Below are 17,474 nucleotides of genomic sequence, written 5' to 3' on the forward strand. Positions count from 1 at the left end.
CTTCCCAACCCTCAGCCCTCCTCATGACCATGCTGCTGTCACACAGGAGAAATGCATACACTGGTGTGCTTTTACTCATATTGGATAGGGAGAAAAATGTGAGACATAACAAACCGTAGCGCTATTAACACATGATGTAAGATGTCTGTTTGTATTGTGTGTTAAATTGTGTGTGTGCTTGAGGTTGATATGTGAGTATCTGATATAGTGCATGTTAATGGCTCTGAGTTCTGTACATGGGCAGAGGGTTTGGTTGCATGTGTTGTGTCTGTGCTTGCTTGTGAATGAATCCACTGACAGGTCAAAGGTGACACGGGACAAAAAAACGAAACACATTTTACCAGGGTTTCATCACAACCTCAAACAAAAACTCTACAGTACTTTGTGACATGTTTTTTTAGTGTGTGTGTGTACGTGCATGTGTGTTTCCCCCTGAAGTCAGACTGTGGCTGGCTTTAAAGACCCTTACATAACCCAGTAATAGATCTCTGGGCCAGGGGGATGTTTTTACTGCCTGCAAGAGGGTTAGGGAGTTTCAGAGTGTGTGTGTGCTTTTATGTGTGTGTGTGAATACATTCATCAGACTCAAACACACAGAGACACGGACACCAGAGAGCAAGAAGCAGCCAGATTGAAATCTGATCTTTTCCTGTGTTGTGTGTGTGTGTCTGCTGTCAGTCTCAGAGAATGTGAAAGGAAGCTGACCCTGATACATATCTCGTTCTTCCATCGGGTCTTTTTGCACGTGCTGGAGAACGGTCAGCTCAGAGACAGAAAGCAGCCGATGCATATCGCAGTCTTTCGTGTGTGTGTGTGTGTGTGCGTGTCAGTGTGTGGCCAGCTGGCATAGTCCTGTGCATACATTACCACTTTAGTAACGGCTTGCCATACCAGACTTTAAAAGAGATGACACGAGCATGAGGAAGACCACACACAAGAGTTTCTGTAACTGCTTGTAATAACAGACACACAGTCAACTTTGACACATTCATGTTTATATATATATAAATATGGCAGCGTAAAAGTTTCTTCACATAAAAATGCAGTCTTAAAAACGTATTATAACACTATGAGACAAACCGATATGTACATATTTTCTGTAAAAATATGTTTATTTTGAATATTTGAAATGGATATAATTTGAATTATCATACATGGATAATCCCCAAAAATATAAAAACCGTTTGTTTATGATCTTTGATGCGATCGTAACTGTAAACGTTATCAACAGGTGAGTTCGTGGGTGACGTGGCTGATCCTAACAGCAGGATCCATGGAGGAGAAGAGAGACGTGTTCTCCTATCTGGTCCATGTCGCTAAATGCTGTTGGAATATGGGAAACTACAACGGGGTCATGGAGTTCCTGGCTGGACTCAGGTTGGCACACACAGACGCTAACGACACCGTGCTCACATACTGCACACAGAGATTCATTGTGCGTGTCTTTCGTTAAACAATACCTGCTCGCACTCACACAGAATCTCTGACGTTTGAGACCTTCCTTGTCGTCCAGGTCCCGCAAGGTGCTGAAGATGTGGCAGTTTATGGACCAGTCAGACATTGAGACCATGCGGAGCCTAAAGGACGCCATGGCTCAGCACGAATCTTCTTCCGAGTACAAGAAGATTGTGACCAGAGCTCTCAACATCCCAGGATGCAAGGTGGGTTGCTGTTTCTTCAGGTTTGGTCTGATTTGTCTTGTGTCACAACAATAGTCCACATTGCTGTAATGAAATGATTAAAGAACAGTAAAAGCCATAATGGGATATGTTCCTCTGTCCTGTGTCTACACCAAAGGTGGTGCCGTTCTGTGGGGTTTTTCTGAAGGAGCTGAGTGACTCGTTGGATGGAACAGCAAGCATCATCAGCCTCAAACCACCTCTGTATAGCACCGATGACTCAATAGAGGTACAGTAAACGCTGCATACGCATTCACAAACATACATATAGCTCATAAAACTGACTCGAGTGGCACAATTCAGACATCGTGTTGTTATAATTCAAGCCTGATTTGTTTTGTCCGTCGTCCTTTCTCTAGTTTGTGTCCGACTACAGCGGCCAGCACAACTTCATGGCGCGGTCAGGTTCAGAAGGACTACACATCCCAGAGAAAGAAGCTACTGTCAGCAACATCCTCCAGATTATCAGGTACGCTACGTCTTTGAAAAAGTGACGTCTATAAAGTGACAATGTTTTTCCACACGTGATTGTCTTCTTCACCTTTTTTCTACTCGCCGTTTTGCTTTGATCTAAAATGTTCATGAACTTGATTCTCCTCTGACTCTCCTCTTTCTGCTCCTCAGATCTTGTAATCGTAGTTTGGAGGCAGAGGATCCTGACGAGGCCGCCACCAGTCCCTCTTCGACTGGCCCATCCCCAACGTCCAGAAATAACTCCTTTAGGGACCGCTGCCTCAATCAGTCAGTACCCCTTTGTTCCCCTACTAGTTTTACATGACAAATTGTATTTTTCTTCTGTACAAAAATGTACCCCAAAGACTGTTTCAGTGTGTGCGGCATGAGGTACCACACAGCTGAGCATCGCACACAGGATGGCTTAGAAGGGTGAATGCTTTCTATAACAAGGTCTTGAACCCATCCAGCTGAAGGATGATCTGTGGGGGTGTTGTGCAAGTTGCGACCAAGCTTATTATGAGACATACAGTGGCAGTATCAAATGGCACATAGCATTTGACCCAGTCCAGTTGGCACATTGGGTATTAGTTGATTGCACACTGCATTTGTTTTCACTTTTTGTCTACTGGTGTTTAACTGTATTTCTTTTCTTGTTTTGTTCTGTAAGGTGGTGTGTAGAGGTTTTCATTCATTCTGTGTGATCCCTTATGGTGCTTAATAGAACATTTCACCCCAAATGTTCTTCGACTATGATACCATATTACTTTATATTAAAGCGCCGTAGATCCACTCCGTTAAGGCAGACTGGAGCTGTTGTTTCGGAATGGAACCCTTTCTGCCAAAGTTTGTTTTCTCCAAAATGTACCTTTTTTATTTACCTGTTCACAGACAATGATTCATAGATAATGTTTGTCTGAGGGGGACATTCACGGGGATGTGCATGCGCTAACGTGCAAACACGGCCGAACTGAATCCGTCACATCTTTACATCGCAAATAGTTGTTGATGCTCTGAATTTCGAATTTAGCATCTTTGATTATTGCCTCTTTGTTATCAAACTCTTACCCTACTGTCACCATCTTGTTATGAAGCTGTAACGTAACGTGCTGCCCAGATGGAAAACAGAGTTAGAAGTTTCTGAAAAGACTTTTGTGGACATTTCTTTGTGGCAACCACAGCAGACAACTGCTTCATACTGATTTTCGAGAGGAATATATGTTCTCTGCAGCACAGTTCTATTTTCCTTCACAATTGTCTTTCATAAACACCGTCACGAGATAATGGGTTTGCGAGGGAACACGGTTGCGGGTTGTTATTAAGATGCTGTGATTTCACATAAACTCCTTTGTCACAGAGATAAAAGATAACAGGTTAGTTTCCTGTCAGAACAGGAAGGAACAGAGCTCTGGTGCTCGTCAGCGCACTGCTGGCAGGCAGCTAACGACTCGAGCTGGAATTTGGACACGAACATACAATGTTGTTAGAAAACTCGTTTCAGTTCAATCTTGGTGGTGTTTGTTTTAAGGGAACCTGGATGATGTCCTCAGTTTTTTTTGACAGTCTTCTCTGACTCTGAGTTATTATTTCAAGTTAGAGCTCAGGATAACAGCACTTATTTCATCTTGGCTCGGGGTGTAGTGTTCATTCTGCTGTACTGGAGTGGGATGCAGATCATTATTATCTTTCTGACTCAAAGAGGTTTAGGAATTCTGTGTTCCTGATCTTCCCGCTGGTATCCTCTTTTTGCTATTTTTCTTTCCACTTGAGAACTTGATTAGAAACATCTCTGTCCGCTCTTTAATCGTCTCACACTTCCTCTCCTCCTTCTGTGTCCCCTTCTCCCATTCTAGTTCATTTAGGACACCGTCAGAATCAAACCGTGTCTTGTAAGTGGTTATAGGAGCGTCGGGAGTTTCATTGCTACCACCTTAACGTCAACGCGGTTTGAGTTTGCGTGGAAGCTTGTTTAGTAGTAAAGGAATGTGCAATGACAAATGCATGATGGTTTTGCTTGTTTAACCGATGCACTAAAGTACAGAGTACATTTTTGTATCTTACTTTTGATGCACTTCTGACTGGACCTCGTGCATTTCTTAAATAACTGCTTCACCTAATTTCTACAGTAGTTGAAAACAAATAAATAGGATTTACATATTTCATTAAAGTCAGTCAACTAAAACTTAAAAATTCAATTTTGTTTTGTACTTTTTTGCGCCTTATTTCACGCTGAATCTCTGCTCTTGTGCCCCAACTTGTACCATCTTCAGATTCATGGTGGGGGACTTGTCGGACTCCGAGGGCGACTTGTCGTCTGAGCCGGTGGTGAAAGAGGTGGAGTTTCATGGGACTGAAGAGACGCACAGAGCTTTCAGCCATGGCACGGAGCTCATTCCCTGGTAAGAAGCACACACACGCTCACCCTCAAACACACATAGAAAGCTCAACCGACACGCCGCAATGTGTCTGTGTTTTCCTTTCACTAGGTACGTGTTTTCACTGCAACCAGACGTTCACCAGTTTCTGCTGCAGGGGGCTACAGTCATCCACTACGACCAGGACAGCCACCTCACAGCTCGCTGTCTGCTGCGACTACAACCTGACAACACAACACTCACCTGGGGTACACTGTGACATCTTTTTGCTGTTATGTTTTGCAATATGTTTAATTTCCTGCTGTGAGACAGTTAACCATTGTTCTTAAAGATTATGAAGTGTGGGGTTTTGTTTCGGCACATGTGTTAAAAAGAACATAAAATGACCTGCCTTGTCATCAGTACAATTTAGGATAAGTGTATATATCTCATGGAGACGAGCCCCATTTCTCCTCTCAGTATTACTCTTTAAACAAACGGAAAACAGGCATCCGTGATTTAACATATTTCCTGTGTCCTGACTGTGTTTTAAATGTGTTTATCCAAGGTAAGTAGACGCCATGTCTTTTGTAGCACATCCAATTTAAACTGGTTGTAAATGTTGTACGAGATGCTCAATTTCCGATGCTTTTACTACATTGCAAACATATCGGAAATGTGTTGATGTGTGTTTTATGGCAGGCAAGCCTCAGAGCGGAGGGGCTTCGCCCACAGATCAACCACTGGGATTGGGACAGGCTGTCGTGGCAGGACTAGCAGAGGGCCTTTTGGACCTGGGAGTGGTGAAGGTGTGTTGAAAATGATAAAAAAGCTTTATTGATCTGGTATTTACACCGTATACATCTTCACATTTAGCCTTATTCTAGTATAGACATTGTAATTGTATACCTTTTAAACAAGTAAAACATTTAGTCTTAAGCTGTGTCTTGAAATTAACATTGGTACCATTATTTCAAATATGTTCATGTATTGCTCAAATTTGTCAAACTTGCATTGGACGAATATTGATTCATCTTGTAGGATTAGTAATGAGTTCTGAGTCACCACTTAGATTGCACTCATAATGTTGATGTTTATTTGAATGTGCAGGCAGTGTTCCTGGGTCACCAGGGAGTAGACGTCCATGCTGTATGTTTGCAAAACAAGCTGAGCCAGATGACGGTGGAGGAAAATGGCCTCAGCCTCCTCTATGGTCTCAGTACCACAGACAACAGGTAAGTGGCTTGTGACCCTGCTTTGAAATCCACCTTCTGAACACTGGTGCGTTGCTCCACTTGTACATCTTTAAAAACACTTTGCTGTGTCCTCAACATTTCATCTACTCTCCCCAACTACTGCCACTTAGACTCCTGCACTTTGTGGCCCCCAACCACACGGCACAGATGCTTCATAAAGGCCTGTCGGAGTTGGTGAACGCATCCAGAAAATTAAAGAAGTTTCCTGACCAAAGGTTGCAGTGGCTTAGGAAGCAGTACGTCAGCTTGTATCAGGTAAACTCTGAACTGGATCGTGTTTCCTTGAAAGTACTGCCATTAGTGTGTCACTACCTATGGTCATACAATGTACAGTGTGCAGCTCACAAAGGATGGTGTGCAAACTTTGGTTCTTTGATTTTGTATGTATGCCTTATATTAAAGGACGAGTTGTCTCCAGCTCAACCTTGCCTGTTTTGACCTGTGCGTTTGCTTACTTTCTGTCTGTGTTTTTATTTTCATCTCTGTTAGGAGGATGGCCGGTACGAAGGCCCTACACTAGCTCATGCAATTGAGCTGTTCGGTGGGCGGAGGTGGAACATGGGCACAGGCGGAATGGAGGGACCTGCTGCCCAGAAAAACAGCCCTCTGAGCATCAATGAGAAGACCAAGAAGAAGAAGAAGGTCCTTGTCAGGGTCAGTACATTGCATCACATTCAATCTGTCTGAGACTCTTATCAACAGTGAGTGAGCGGGCAGAACTTCAGCGTTTTACAGGTTCACTTTCAGGATACCTCAGGCCAATCTTCTGAATGAATTTCAGCCATTACACCACTGGTTTGACATGTTAAGAGCCTTTATAGAGCTCGCTGTTTCGTGCTGTTCCCTCTAATAATACAACTGCTCAGTACACTACATATATGGAAAGACTCCATTTCACAGTTCAGTCTTGATCTACATCATTCTCCTTATTACAGCGACGGACTTGTACATTTTTGATACTGAGTTGTTCGTTGTTTTTAACACGACACGTATGTTGACACATTCAACACAGGGAGACAGCGGCGATGCCACAGACGACGAGATGGTTTCTCGGAAAACACGGAGCTGTAAGGAGGGACTGTATCGAAATGGACCGGAGTATGACAGCATCGACCAAGAAGATCCAGGTGACATTTTACGAAGCTATTTGAATTTTTTTTTAAAAAGACTAAACAATACCAATTTTAAAGAACTAAACAATCTTAACCTATTCATCTGTTGTCTGCATGATTTTTGTTAACGCTCGGTCCTCTTTGCCTCCGTAGAGGACAGCTTCCCTGGACCATTCTCCCTCTCATCCAGTAAAAGCCCCGCATTGCTGGCCTCTTCCTCCTCGTCCTCCTCCTCCTCTTACTCCAGTATGGCAGGGTCCAACCATTCACGCCCGCAATCCTCTCCGATTCTCTCAGGAACGGCCAAGTCACAGCCAGGGTATGTGGCGTGCTGCATATGAAGACTTGAGGTGTGACAGTCTGATGTCTAACACTTCCATTCTTCATTGAGGTTGATATATTTGTCTTTCTTCTTCACTTTTCTCTGGGGCTTGAAGGGCATGGGGCAGCAGGTCATGGCACGGCCGAGGTAAAGGCTGCTTCAAAGGCTTCCAGAATCTCATGATTTCTGACAGCACGATGAGCTTCATCGAGTTTGTTGAGCTCTTCAAGTCATTCAGGTACAGGATATCAAATATTAGTCGACTAGATTCTGCACAGTGGTAACAGCAGAGTAAGGTGCACAATTGTCTGCTTATATATAATCATGTGACATTCACTAATGGCCTGAAGCATTGATGTATGTATATTGTCCATGTTCTGCTCATTTCTGCCACCTCACTCCCTCTTGTTATATAAATTGTTGTGTTCTTATCAACAGTAGCTAAAGACAGTAAAACATTCAACAAATGCTTCTCCAGGTTATCATGCCCAGGACAGTTTCCAAGGAGTCTTGTCTGCATAATATTTAATATAGTCATATATTTCCCTGTCAAATGAAAGGAAACAATGTTTTTCCCTTGATAAGCGATGGATTATTCTCATACCAGTCTTACATTTCTTAGATTGTCGCGTGTCCTCTCATCTGCTGCCCAGCAGTTTCCTCCAAAAATATTCCATACTTGCTCAACTCAAGTCAAGCAGAGAAATTGGAAGTGCAGAGCCCGCTTGTTCTTTTAGCCATCACACCATTGTCTGTCCAGTTTGTTATCAAGAATATTGAGAAGAACTCCTTCACGGTACTGCAAAAAGCAAAATATAAACAAATTACACTTGCCTTGAAAGGAAAACAAGATATTACTGCAACAGAGTACACGAATGTAAGTCTGTAACGTTTCATCTGGACTTTCAAAGAAGTGCAGATGACACTGAATGCATTTCAAATTGGGTAAATTGATCGAATGTGCCTGAAGTGAAAACAAGACGGCCTTTATTTAGTCTTCAACTAAGCTTTTGGGAAACTGTTTTGTCTGCTGATCTGACACAATGCTTCTGCACATCAATGTCTGTCGTATAAAAACTGTTGGTGGCTGAAATGGGAGTACATTGCGCTGTGTTGTTTCCTCCACAGTATCCGAAGCAGAAAGGACCTGAAGGAGCTGTTTGACACCTTTGCTGTCCCCTGCAGCCGTTCAAGTCCAGAGTCGGCTCCTCTCTACACCAACCTCAGCATCGACGACGAAGATTCGGGGCTACAGCCAGACCTTGGTAAAAGAACGAAAACATTCATTTATATGTTATGAGCAGTCAAAAGCATGAGCACCGCACTGTTTCTCTCTTTGTTTCTCCATTACTCTTGCCTAATCTGTTCCTTCCCCCTCCAGACTTATTAACCCGAAATGGTTCCGATCTTGGCCTGTTGATCCGGACGAGGCAGCAGATGTCTGACAACCAGAGGCAGATCTCAGACGCCATTGCAGCAGCCAGCATCGTGACCAACGGGACAGGAGTGGAAAACGCATCACTAGGCGTCTTGGGATTGGCTATCCCTCAGCTCAACGACTTCCTCGTCAACTGTCAGAGAGAGCACCTGAGCTACGATGAGATTCTCAGCATTATACAGGTAGAGTCTGGAAGCAGCCGATGAACCGATGCAAGGAAAGCACTTTTTAACATGAGCTGGAGGGAGAGATGGTGGAGATGGAGGCCTTAAGGAAAGGATGAGAACTTACCCAATGCAGATTTGTGAATACGACCAGATGAAATGTATATAGAACAAGGATGTAGGAAACCTCAGACGTATGGAAGACAAAGTGACTGCTGATCAATGCTGGTTAATTGTTTTACGCTTTTCTCTTCCAGCAATTTGAGCCCTCATCAAGCATGAGACAAATGGGTTGGATGTCATTTGAAGGCTTTGCAAGGTATCGGGCGAAAAACCTCAAAATACATTCTGTACTCGTGTCACTGAGCACAATCTAACCATCCCTCTCTCAATATCAGGTTCCTGATGGATAAGGAGAACTTCGCTTCTCGTAATGAGGAGTCCCAGATGAACCCGGAGGAGCTGCAGTACCCTCTGTCCTACTACTACATTGAGTCTTCTCATAACACCTATCTGACTGGACACCAGCTCAAAGGAGAGTCCTCTGTTGAGCTGTACAGTCAGGTAAGTGAGCCTTTTTGCCTGCTTCAACATCTTATTTTATTTTTTTCTGCACCCATAACTCCTATTTGCGTGTTTGTGTCTGATCGTTGGAAGTCTTTTTTCACCAGGTGCTGCTGCAAGGCTGTAGGAGTGTCGAGTTGGACTGTTGGGATGGAGATGATGGCATGCCAGTCATTTATCATGGACACACACTTACCACTAAAATACCCTTCAAGGTTTGCATATGAATAATTCAATTCAGAAAAGAGACGCCCATTGACTACGGCTTCCATAGCTCTTTGGCAAAAATGTACACAACGGATGTATATCAACAAACTCAATTGTTCTGCTGTATGATGTATTTCATAAACGTATTCCAGGAAGAAAAGTTCAAGAAACCAAACAAATGGGAATTTTGAGAACACTTTAACTGACCTCACTTCACAGCTGGGTACTCTTGAGAGAAATATCAATGCTTTTTATTCTACACAATCACAGTTGGACTAATCAGAGCCCTAACATTTTTAGTTGAGGACGTACGTGAGAGCTGTTTTAGTAGAGCTCGTCTCAGTATTGTTTTTCGTTGTCTCATCTTTGACTTTGAGCGATGTCTCTGAGAATGAAATCTCTCCCATGATCCTCCAGGATGTGGTGGAGGCAGTTAGCCGGTCCGCATTTGTCAATTCGGACATGCCCGTCATCCTGTCCATCGAGAACCACTGCTCCCTTCCACAGCAACGCACGATGGCTGAAATATTCAAGGTATGACAGCAGCTGCATCTCAAATGTAGACTCTGCACAAATATACAAGATAGGACTGTCCTTACATCAGTGTCTATAGGCATGGGTGTTTTCCATGCGTGCTTCAATTTGATGTTGTTGGGATTTTCTGATTCTTAATTTCAGATTTTGAGCAAAGTCATTTGTGTGTAAACAGAATGTCACCGATCAGGTCAAATTTACTCTCTCTTTCAGTCAAATTAGACATCCCATAGTATTACCTTATTGATCATTTTAAGGTGTCCTTGAAATCCTTGAAAGTAAAGTTCCATTGAAGTACTTTGTAAGAACTTTTTCTAAGAACACATGCTCCATTTTGAGCAATACCATGCTTTATATTTCGGGAATCACATGCACCTACACCTTCATGTGGTCGAATGTCTCCTCCAGGTGTGCACGTTTCCCTCAGTAGCACTTGTGACAGCACTCTTTGATCAACTCCACTCATTTGTTTCCCCAAATGTTCTCGGCTGCTCTGTGCATTCAAACTGGTGAACTTCCAGCCAGAGGCTTGTTTTTTCTGGTCATCAGGCTACAGCTGTCCCTCTTTTCTTTTTTTTAAAGTTGTATAATCGAGGCCAGTGGTATCTGGACACGACAGAAACATAGAATGTCATCGTGCTTTCATCCATTAAAACTTCCCAGCATCCTATTCTCCCGAGGGACTGACTTCTGAGCGGCTTGATAAAAGAAAAAAATCTTTCATCTTGAGACAGCTCTGTGCCTCCGGCCATCTTGGGCTTGTTTATTTATATTTTGTGTTGATAAAAAGGACTTCAACGTTCCAATCATTCATTGACATCTGTCTATCACATTCCTTTGACATTCATTCATTAGACGGTGTTTGGGGAACGTCTCGTGACGCGCTTCCTCTTGGAAAGTGACTTCAGCGATGACCCTCACCTGCCGTCGCCGCTGCAGCTGCGCGGGAGAATCCTCCTCAAGAACAAGAAGCTGAAAGCGCACCAGGCGCCGGTGGACATACTCAAACAGAAGGTCGAAAACAAAGACATCCTGTCCCCACACGTATAATACATCATTTAGCAGGGAGCATTAGTACATTCAATATTCAGCACAGGTGATTAGAGTGCTGTCACATAATTAATAGATGCAAATATGCTTAAATGTACACCTCATCACACCTTTGTCACCGAGCTTTACATCATGTGCTGCAGTATATACGCACTATAGATTCTCTAGATAAGAGCTCATACATACAGGTAATGGGGAGATATCGATCCTATATCTGATACTGGTATATCTTTGAAAACATTACTTCTGCTCCCGTCCAATTTGTTTTTACGTGCACTTACTTTCACTTTGCAACACTCTCTGTTTTTTTTATTATTTTACAGTATTTTAACTCTTTTACAGGCTCACCAGCTGGCCCACATGCAGGCCCAGGCTAGCAATGGGTCACCCGGGGTTACTTCGCCTGGCAACCACACCAATGAGGAAGAAGAAGAGGAAGAAGACGAATACGACTACGACTATGAGTCTCTATCAGACGGTAAGGAGAACTGCAAGGTTTAATCTCTGAAAACACAAAACGAACAAAAACGTAAAAATGACGACTTAAATTCGACTTAAATTCTTATTTTATTGCACTTGAATCAGTTTCTGTTCACACTTTTATTCCGTCTCTATTTGTTCTTAACACTTATGTCTCAGTTTACGTTGGTACTCTATTCTCACTCCCTTCCTTTCCTATTTTATCTTGCCTGTTTTCCGCTTAGCCGATGTCCTCACAGCCTCTCCTGCCTCGTATGGCCTGGAAGGTAAATGCACGGGTCTGATGCGCCTCTCTAACTACCAGTGTTTCAATCTATTTTGTTCTGCAGTGGTGGCTGTTGAGCTAGCTGATTCATTCAAATTACTGCTGAAAATGCTGCATTCATTTTGTGCCCCTGTAAGTTTTAAGGGGAAATTGTGGTATTGTTGCAACTGTGGTTGTCAACCACTGCAGAATTAGGACAGAGGAAACACTGGTACCGTATGTAGACGTGCACTCGTGATCTGCGTCGTTGCTATAGACCGATTCCTGTCTGTGCCTCACCGTAACAGCTAGCTTTCTGCTTTTTGTTGACGTCGGGTTACGTTCTGCTGCACCGTAGCCATCTATTGTCCATCGTAAGCAGCAGTTTACATTTGAACAATTACATATTCTACAATACCTGGAACCTAGTAAATACCTCAATGATTTAATCAAATCCATTTGACAGTAAAACGTACCCTGAAAGGATGTTTGAGGGTTTGCTGAGATAATGAACTTGCTAACACCAAGGGCTTGAAATGATAACCTCCGTTTCAAGACATCCTCCCTCATTCTCCAACGTAGCAAATAAAACAAGGACAACCACGAGTGCTCTTCAGCGCAGGCTTTTCGCTGACTTTGTTCTTGCTTTATTTGTTATGATGTCCACTTGTTTTATCACTGTTATGTAATTGCAATAATGCAACAAACATGCTTAACTGCTACTTTGCTACAGCTAATTTTCTTATGACTGTGTTCCTTTTATTCTGAATAAAAGTCTGTCACTATGAACACAGTGTTTAGAGTAACCTGGACATTGTAAAAAAAAAAGTGCTGTTTGCTTGTGTGTGTCTTTGTGTTTGGCCTGCTTTGTTTTTTACGGTAAGTTTTCAACGTTCTGCTTTAAGAGAAGACGCTACAGTATATCTGACACAACCTTCAGGAATTATTTTGAAAATCAGGGCAGGAAGTGACCACACGGTCTACTTCAAGACTGTCCTTGAACGATATGTAGTATGGATGACATCAAAATAATATGTGGTTTTGAAAAACAATTATTCATTTCAGTCATTGTTAGCATGATTTCTTTTTCTCACACAAACACACACAGTAACTTCCCCTCCTTCTTCCCTCGGCACCGTATTTGTCTGTGACCTCGCCAGTAGCTGGGCAGACTCATCAGGGAAACACAACAAAGCCATCTGGTTTCTCAGGCCCTATGCTGCCCCCGCACTGAACAACAGACCAGGGGAAACTACCCGGTCCCGCTCGCAGTCCCAGCACTCTCCCAATTCCTCCGAAGAACTTACCGGTCAAAGACCTCTCAGAACGATTGCTCTAATCTAAACCGTATAGAGTGGTGTCATTTTGATAACTGCTTTTTTTCTCCACTGAAATATGAACCATTAATCAGACAACTAACAAGATATCCTGATGAACTCCACTCCACCCAGGACTGTCTCCATTTGACGCTACATGCTTCTACTTAACATCAGCTGGCCCAGTAAATACAAGCGCTTGAGCACTAAACTGCCAAGTCGACACCATCTCTCGTTTAATGGTAGCTCCCTCCAGCCGCAGTCTGGCCCAACTCACTTCTCTGGCTACTGTCTAAAAAGGTGACGTTCAGGGTCAACTCCTTTGCCAAAGCCTTTTTTTAAAGGATGAGATTCCAAATGTCAGGAATTAAACAAGTTCCCTGTGATAAAAAAGCTTCTGCATCTTCAAGCTGATTGGTTCCTTTCTGTGTTTTTGGCTGCGATGAATGTGTAGGAGGAATGAGAGCAAAGGGAAGAACTCCCTAACGTTGCTCCTGTTTACAGTTGATAGACGTTGCTTGGAATATCAACAAGGAGGAGCTTTTGTGTGTTTCTGCTTGGTAGCCTGGTCTGCATGTACCTCGGGGTATTGACAACTGCTTTCCCCCCTAATATTTAGTCGGCAAATCCAGGCTGGATCTTTGTCAGGACAGTTTTTTGCCTCAACTTTCTTGGATCAAATGTTGTCTGCTATACTAATATACATAAACTATTTTGATTGAAGGTAGAAATATGTCCTTAAGGGGAAGTTATGCTTTGAAGAGAGGTATGTTTGGGGATGTGCTTGCTTGATTGGCAGGTCACCTTGTCACAGTTTGCGTTTCCGCATTACGTTTCACCCAGGTGTTTAGAGCACTATGACACTATATGGTTCATCCAACATTTCTTGAGGATGTGTGCTCTGTCAGACACAGTACTCCTTACATACTTGACTCACCATTAACACAGGACGAACTTTTTACTGCTCTCAATCTTATGCCCAATAACAAAGCACCAGGTCCCGATGGCTTCCCAGCTGAGTTCTATAAACACTTCTGGTTCATTCTAGCTCCACTCTTTAACAAAATGACAACTGAAATAAAACAAAATTTGCAATTTCCAGCCAACATGAACACAGCCAGTATATCACTCCTCCTCAAACCAAACAAAGATCCAACTCTTCCTTCTAGTTACCGTCCCATTTCTCTTCTCAATGTAGATATTAAAATCATCACTAAGGCATTAACTCACAGATTAGACAACGTCACTCCATCCATAATTCATCCAGATCAAACCGGCTTTATCAAAGGTAGACATTCATCCACTAACACACGCAGACGGTTTAATTTAATCAATTACTCATCATTACAACAAACTGGTACCATCATAGCCTCCTTGGATGCAGAAAAAGCCTTCGACAGAGTAAACTGGACATTTCTCACAAGCACATTACAAAGATTTGGCTTTGGGGAATCATTTATTAACTGGGTTAAAATTCTACATACTTCACCGTCAGCCACTGTCATCACTAATGGACAAACCTCACAAAGCTTCACACTGCACAGGGGGACTAGGCAAGGATGCCCACTCTCTCCCTCACTTTTCACCATTTTCATTGAACCGTTAGCTGCAGCTATTCGTCAGAACATCTGCATAAAAGGAATTAAAAAAATAAAAATTAAAAATAAAAATAAAAAGACACAGTACTCCTGCACGCCTGATGACACCTCGGAAGCACTGTAACTCATCGTATTTCCTTCATAGATAACATCCTGGATGACAAGCCGGAGGGGAAGAGCTCAGCAGACAAAGAAGAGCAATCTGTGGATGAAATACCGAAGAGGATGAAGAAGTCTGAAAGCACCACGCAGAGCAAAGGAAAGGTAGAGAACTACAGAATACAACACTATAAGAAGAAGCCCATTTAATAGCTACTAGGCCAGAGGGTGGTTTGGCTGTTTCAATTCAAGGTAATGCTGATAAATAATAGTTTTTAGTTTGATCTACTTGACTGTTTTTTGCTGGTAGAATCAGAAAGAGGTTTAAAAAAAGAAACTCCATGTTTCGATTGAATATGCTGATGATGTAAAACTATTAAGACTCTATTGTCTGTGCTGCAGTAGTATGTTGCTGTCTCTTCAAGTGAAATGTTAACTGTGTTCATGTCCTGTGTCTACCTTCACCTGCAGGTGTTTGACATAGAGCTGGGCGAGGAGTTCTACCTCCCTCAGAACAAGAAGGAGAGTCGACAGATTGCCCAGGAGCTGTCCGACCTCATCATCTACTGCCAGGCTGTGAAGTTTCCTGGTAGAGAAACCGTCTATTTGTCACACACACACACACACACAACTCCTTTTTCTTTCTCCTACTTTGCATTTTAACATACATTTCTGAGTGTTCCTCCTCTCTAACACGGATTCAATGTGATTTATATTCTGTGTCACAATCTTTCTTGCACCCTTTCCTCTTTCACGTTTGACACGCTACCATTTTCATTCACTCCTTTTTTTCGGTCTTGTCCCGGTTTTAGATTTTTTTTTCATTGCAAGACATTTAATATCTCAGTGTGACACTCCATTCCTCTCCCACACTGGACTCCCACAGAGATGACGAATCCCTTGCTCCCCCATGGGAAAGATATTGTTACTTCATCGCAGCTCCAGAGCAGCACGGCAAACCGCAGAGTTGTCCTATCCTATACATCAAGGGAACATCTTTGGGACGTCTTAGAGGCTGAGTGAAGTTAGTGTGCCAGGTTTAAATTTGATCGGAGGTCACATGTCACTTCCTTCTTTCATCCACTTTTAACTTCAACATTTTAACACAATTTATTTTTGCCTAACATGACAATATGTGTTCTCAGCAGTTCAGCATGGCAGACTTTGCTTTCTGTACCCTTTTTAAAATGTCTTCTTTTCCCTCTTTACTTGGATCTATCTTCATTCCATGCGACCGTTTATCTCAAATACTTTGTCCCTTAAATATCAACCTCTTATCTCCTCGTTCCTCCCTTAAGTGTCCTCTTCTCTGCTTGTCTCCTCTTTTCTTAACATGACATTTGCCCTTATAAACGTGTCTGTGTTTCCACTGGTATTTTATTTGTTTACCGTTTCCAGGGACCTGAGTTCTGAGTAAGAGGGGAAAATAGCCAGTTCAGACGGACAGCCGACTGGCTGCTGCTGTCCGCTGTCTGAACTGGTTGCAGATGGACATGCTATTCTAAAGACTTTTCTATAAACGTTTAAATCCTTAAAAAAAAAAAAAAACACTCATACTTTCAGAAAATGCATGGAACATTTTGCATCTCCAATATTTCTTTGGAAAGGAGGCAGCAATTTGACACCAAATAAGAAATGATTTAATGACATACGTCTTATTACCGTTACAAACGAGACCTTTGCAAAGAAGATTGGAAGAGTCTGTCTGCTTCTGTGCTCCATTCTCCATGTTATCCCACAGATTTCAGATGTTATCTTATAGAGTGCTTTACAGAACAACAAAAGCGTGTTTTTAAAGGCAAACATATTTTTGCTGCTACTCTGCCAATATTACATCGCTTACAATCAGTGCTATTAGCTTTAATCCCCTGTGCTCTTTAAAACAAATGCACTTGGAGTGACGCCATGGAGGGAGACCAACCTCCTCATGATGATCGGAAGTTACGGCATTTCAAGAAAATGATTTCTGGATGGTTAGAAACAAACGGAGAGGTACTGATGTCATGAGTGTGGTGTCGCCAGTCTGCCCGTGTTGCATTATTGACCAGTGTCCTCCGTCTGCCTCTTGTGTGTGTGGGAACACAGGCCTGTCCACGCTGTCTCCCGCGGGCTCTGGTAGAGGGAAGGACCGAGGGAAGAGCAGGAAGTCCATATTTGGCACGGCTCCCGCTCGCTGCAGCACAACAGGGGAGGTCGTGACCCAGAGCCGCACCCCAGGAAGAGGTACACATGGTCGAGGGGTGATGAGTGTCTGGATGTGGAAAGAGAAGATATATTAAATATAGATATATGCATTTTTGTTCCAATTATAAGCTGCGTTTCAAGGATATTTAGAAAATTTGTGCAACTAAATGTGGAAAATCTGATTGGACAAGCAGCTGAACTGTTGGCACAGTGCAAAGCAGGCTTACAAAATATGCTATAATAGGTTAGAAGAAATAAATGAGGATAAATTACACTGGCATCAGATTTTAATGAAAATATTTCTGAATCCTGATTTGTTCTCAGAGCTGTTGTGACTCTTCAATCGAGGCCCACATCTGAGGCTGATTGAGCAAATAGGATGTCAGGCCCTTTGAGCGTCTCTCTGTTCCCTCTCCGTCC

General features: G+C 42.8%; 1 protein-coding gene across 1 annotated transcript in view; it reads left to right on the forward strand.

Moving 5' to 3' along the window:
- Positions 1 to 17,474, forward strand: part of plce1 (phospholipase C, epsilon 1) — a gene marked incomplete at its 5' end in the record, with an annotated part of 55,333 nt that overhangs the window by 32,304 nt on the left and 5,555 nt on the right. The window contains 26 exons of the mRNA XM_079292823.1: positions 1,232 to 1,377; positions 1,514 to 1,661; positions 1,798 to 1,908; positions 2,039 to 2,148; positions 2,304 to 2,420; positions 4,403 to 4,531; positions 4,619 to 4,755; positions 5,189 to 5,295; positions 5,597 to 5,721; positions 5,853 to 5,997; positions 6,232 to 6,396; positions 6,755 to 6,869; positions 7,008 to 7,173; positions 7,292 to 7,414; positions 8,305 to 8,441; positions 8,558 to 8,796; positions 9,036 to 9,097; positions 9,177 to 9,342; positions 9,450 to 9,557; positions 9,967 to 10,083; positions 10,939 to 11,097; positions 11,476 to 11,611; positions 11,838 to 11,879; positions 14,917 to 15,035; positions 15,342 to 15,459; positions 16,956 to 17,093. Of these exons, the coding sequence (XP_079148949.1) occupies positions 1,232 to 1,377; positions 1,514 to 1,661; positions 1,798 to 1,908; positions 2,039 to 2,148; positions 2,304 to 2,420; positions 4,403 to 4,531; positions 4,619 to 4,755; positions 5,189 to 5,295; positions 5,597 to 5,721; positions 5,853 to 5,997; positions 6,232 to 6,396; positions 6,755 to 6,869; positions 7,008 to 7,173; positions 7,292 to 7,414; positions 8,305 to 8,441; positions 8,558 to 8,796; positions 9,036 to 9,097; positions 9,177 to 9,342; positions 9,450 to 9,557; positions 9,967 to 10,083; positions 10,939 to 11,097; positions 11,476 to 11,611; positions 11,838 to 11,879; positions 14,917 to 15,035; positions 15,342 to 15,459; positions 16,956 to 17,093 (3,385 nt within the window). The remainder of the gene's footprint in view (positions 1 to 1,231; positions 1,378 to 1,513; positions 1,662 to 1,797; positions 1,909 to 2,038; positions 2,149 to 2,303; positions 2,421 to 4,402; positions 4,532 to 4,618; positions 4,756 to 5,188; positions 5,296 to 5,596; positions 5,722 to 5,852; positions 5,998 to 6,231; positions 6,397 to 6,754; positions 6,870 to 7,007; positions 7,174 to 7,291; positions 7,415 to 8,304; positions 8,442 to 8,557; positions 8,797 to 9,035; positions 9,098 to 9,176; positions 9,343 to 9,449; positions 9,558 to 9,966; positions 10,084 to 10,938; positions 11,098 to 11,475; positions 11,612 to 11,837; positions 11,880 to 14,916; positions 15,036 to 15,341; positions 15,460 to 16,955; positions 17,094 to 17,474) is intronic.

The sequence above is a fragment of the Melanostigma gelatinosum genome (genome assembly GCF_949748355.1).
Source record: "Melanostigma gelatinosum genome assembly, chromosome: 21".
NCBI lineage: Eukaryota > Metazoa > Chordata > Actinopteri > Perciformes > Zoarcidae > Melanostigma > Melanostigma gelatinosum.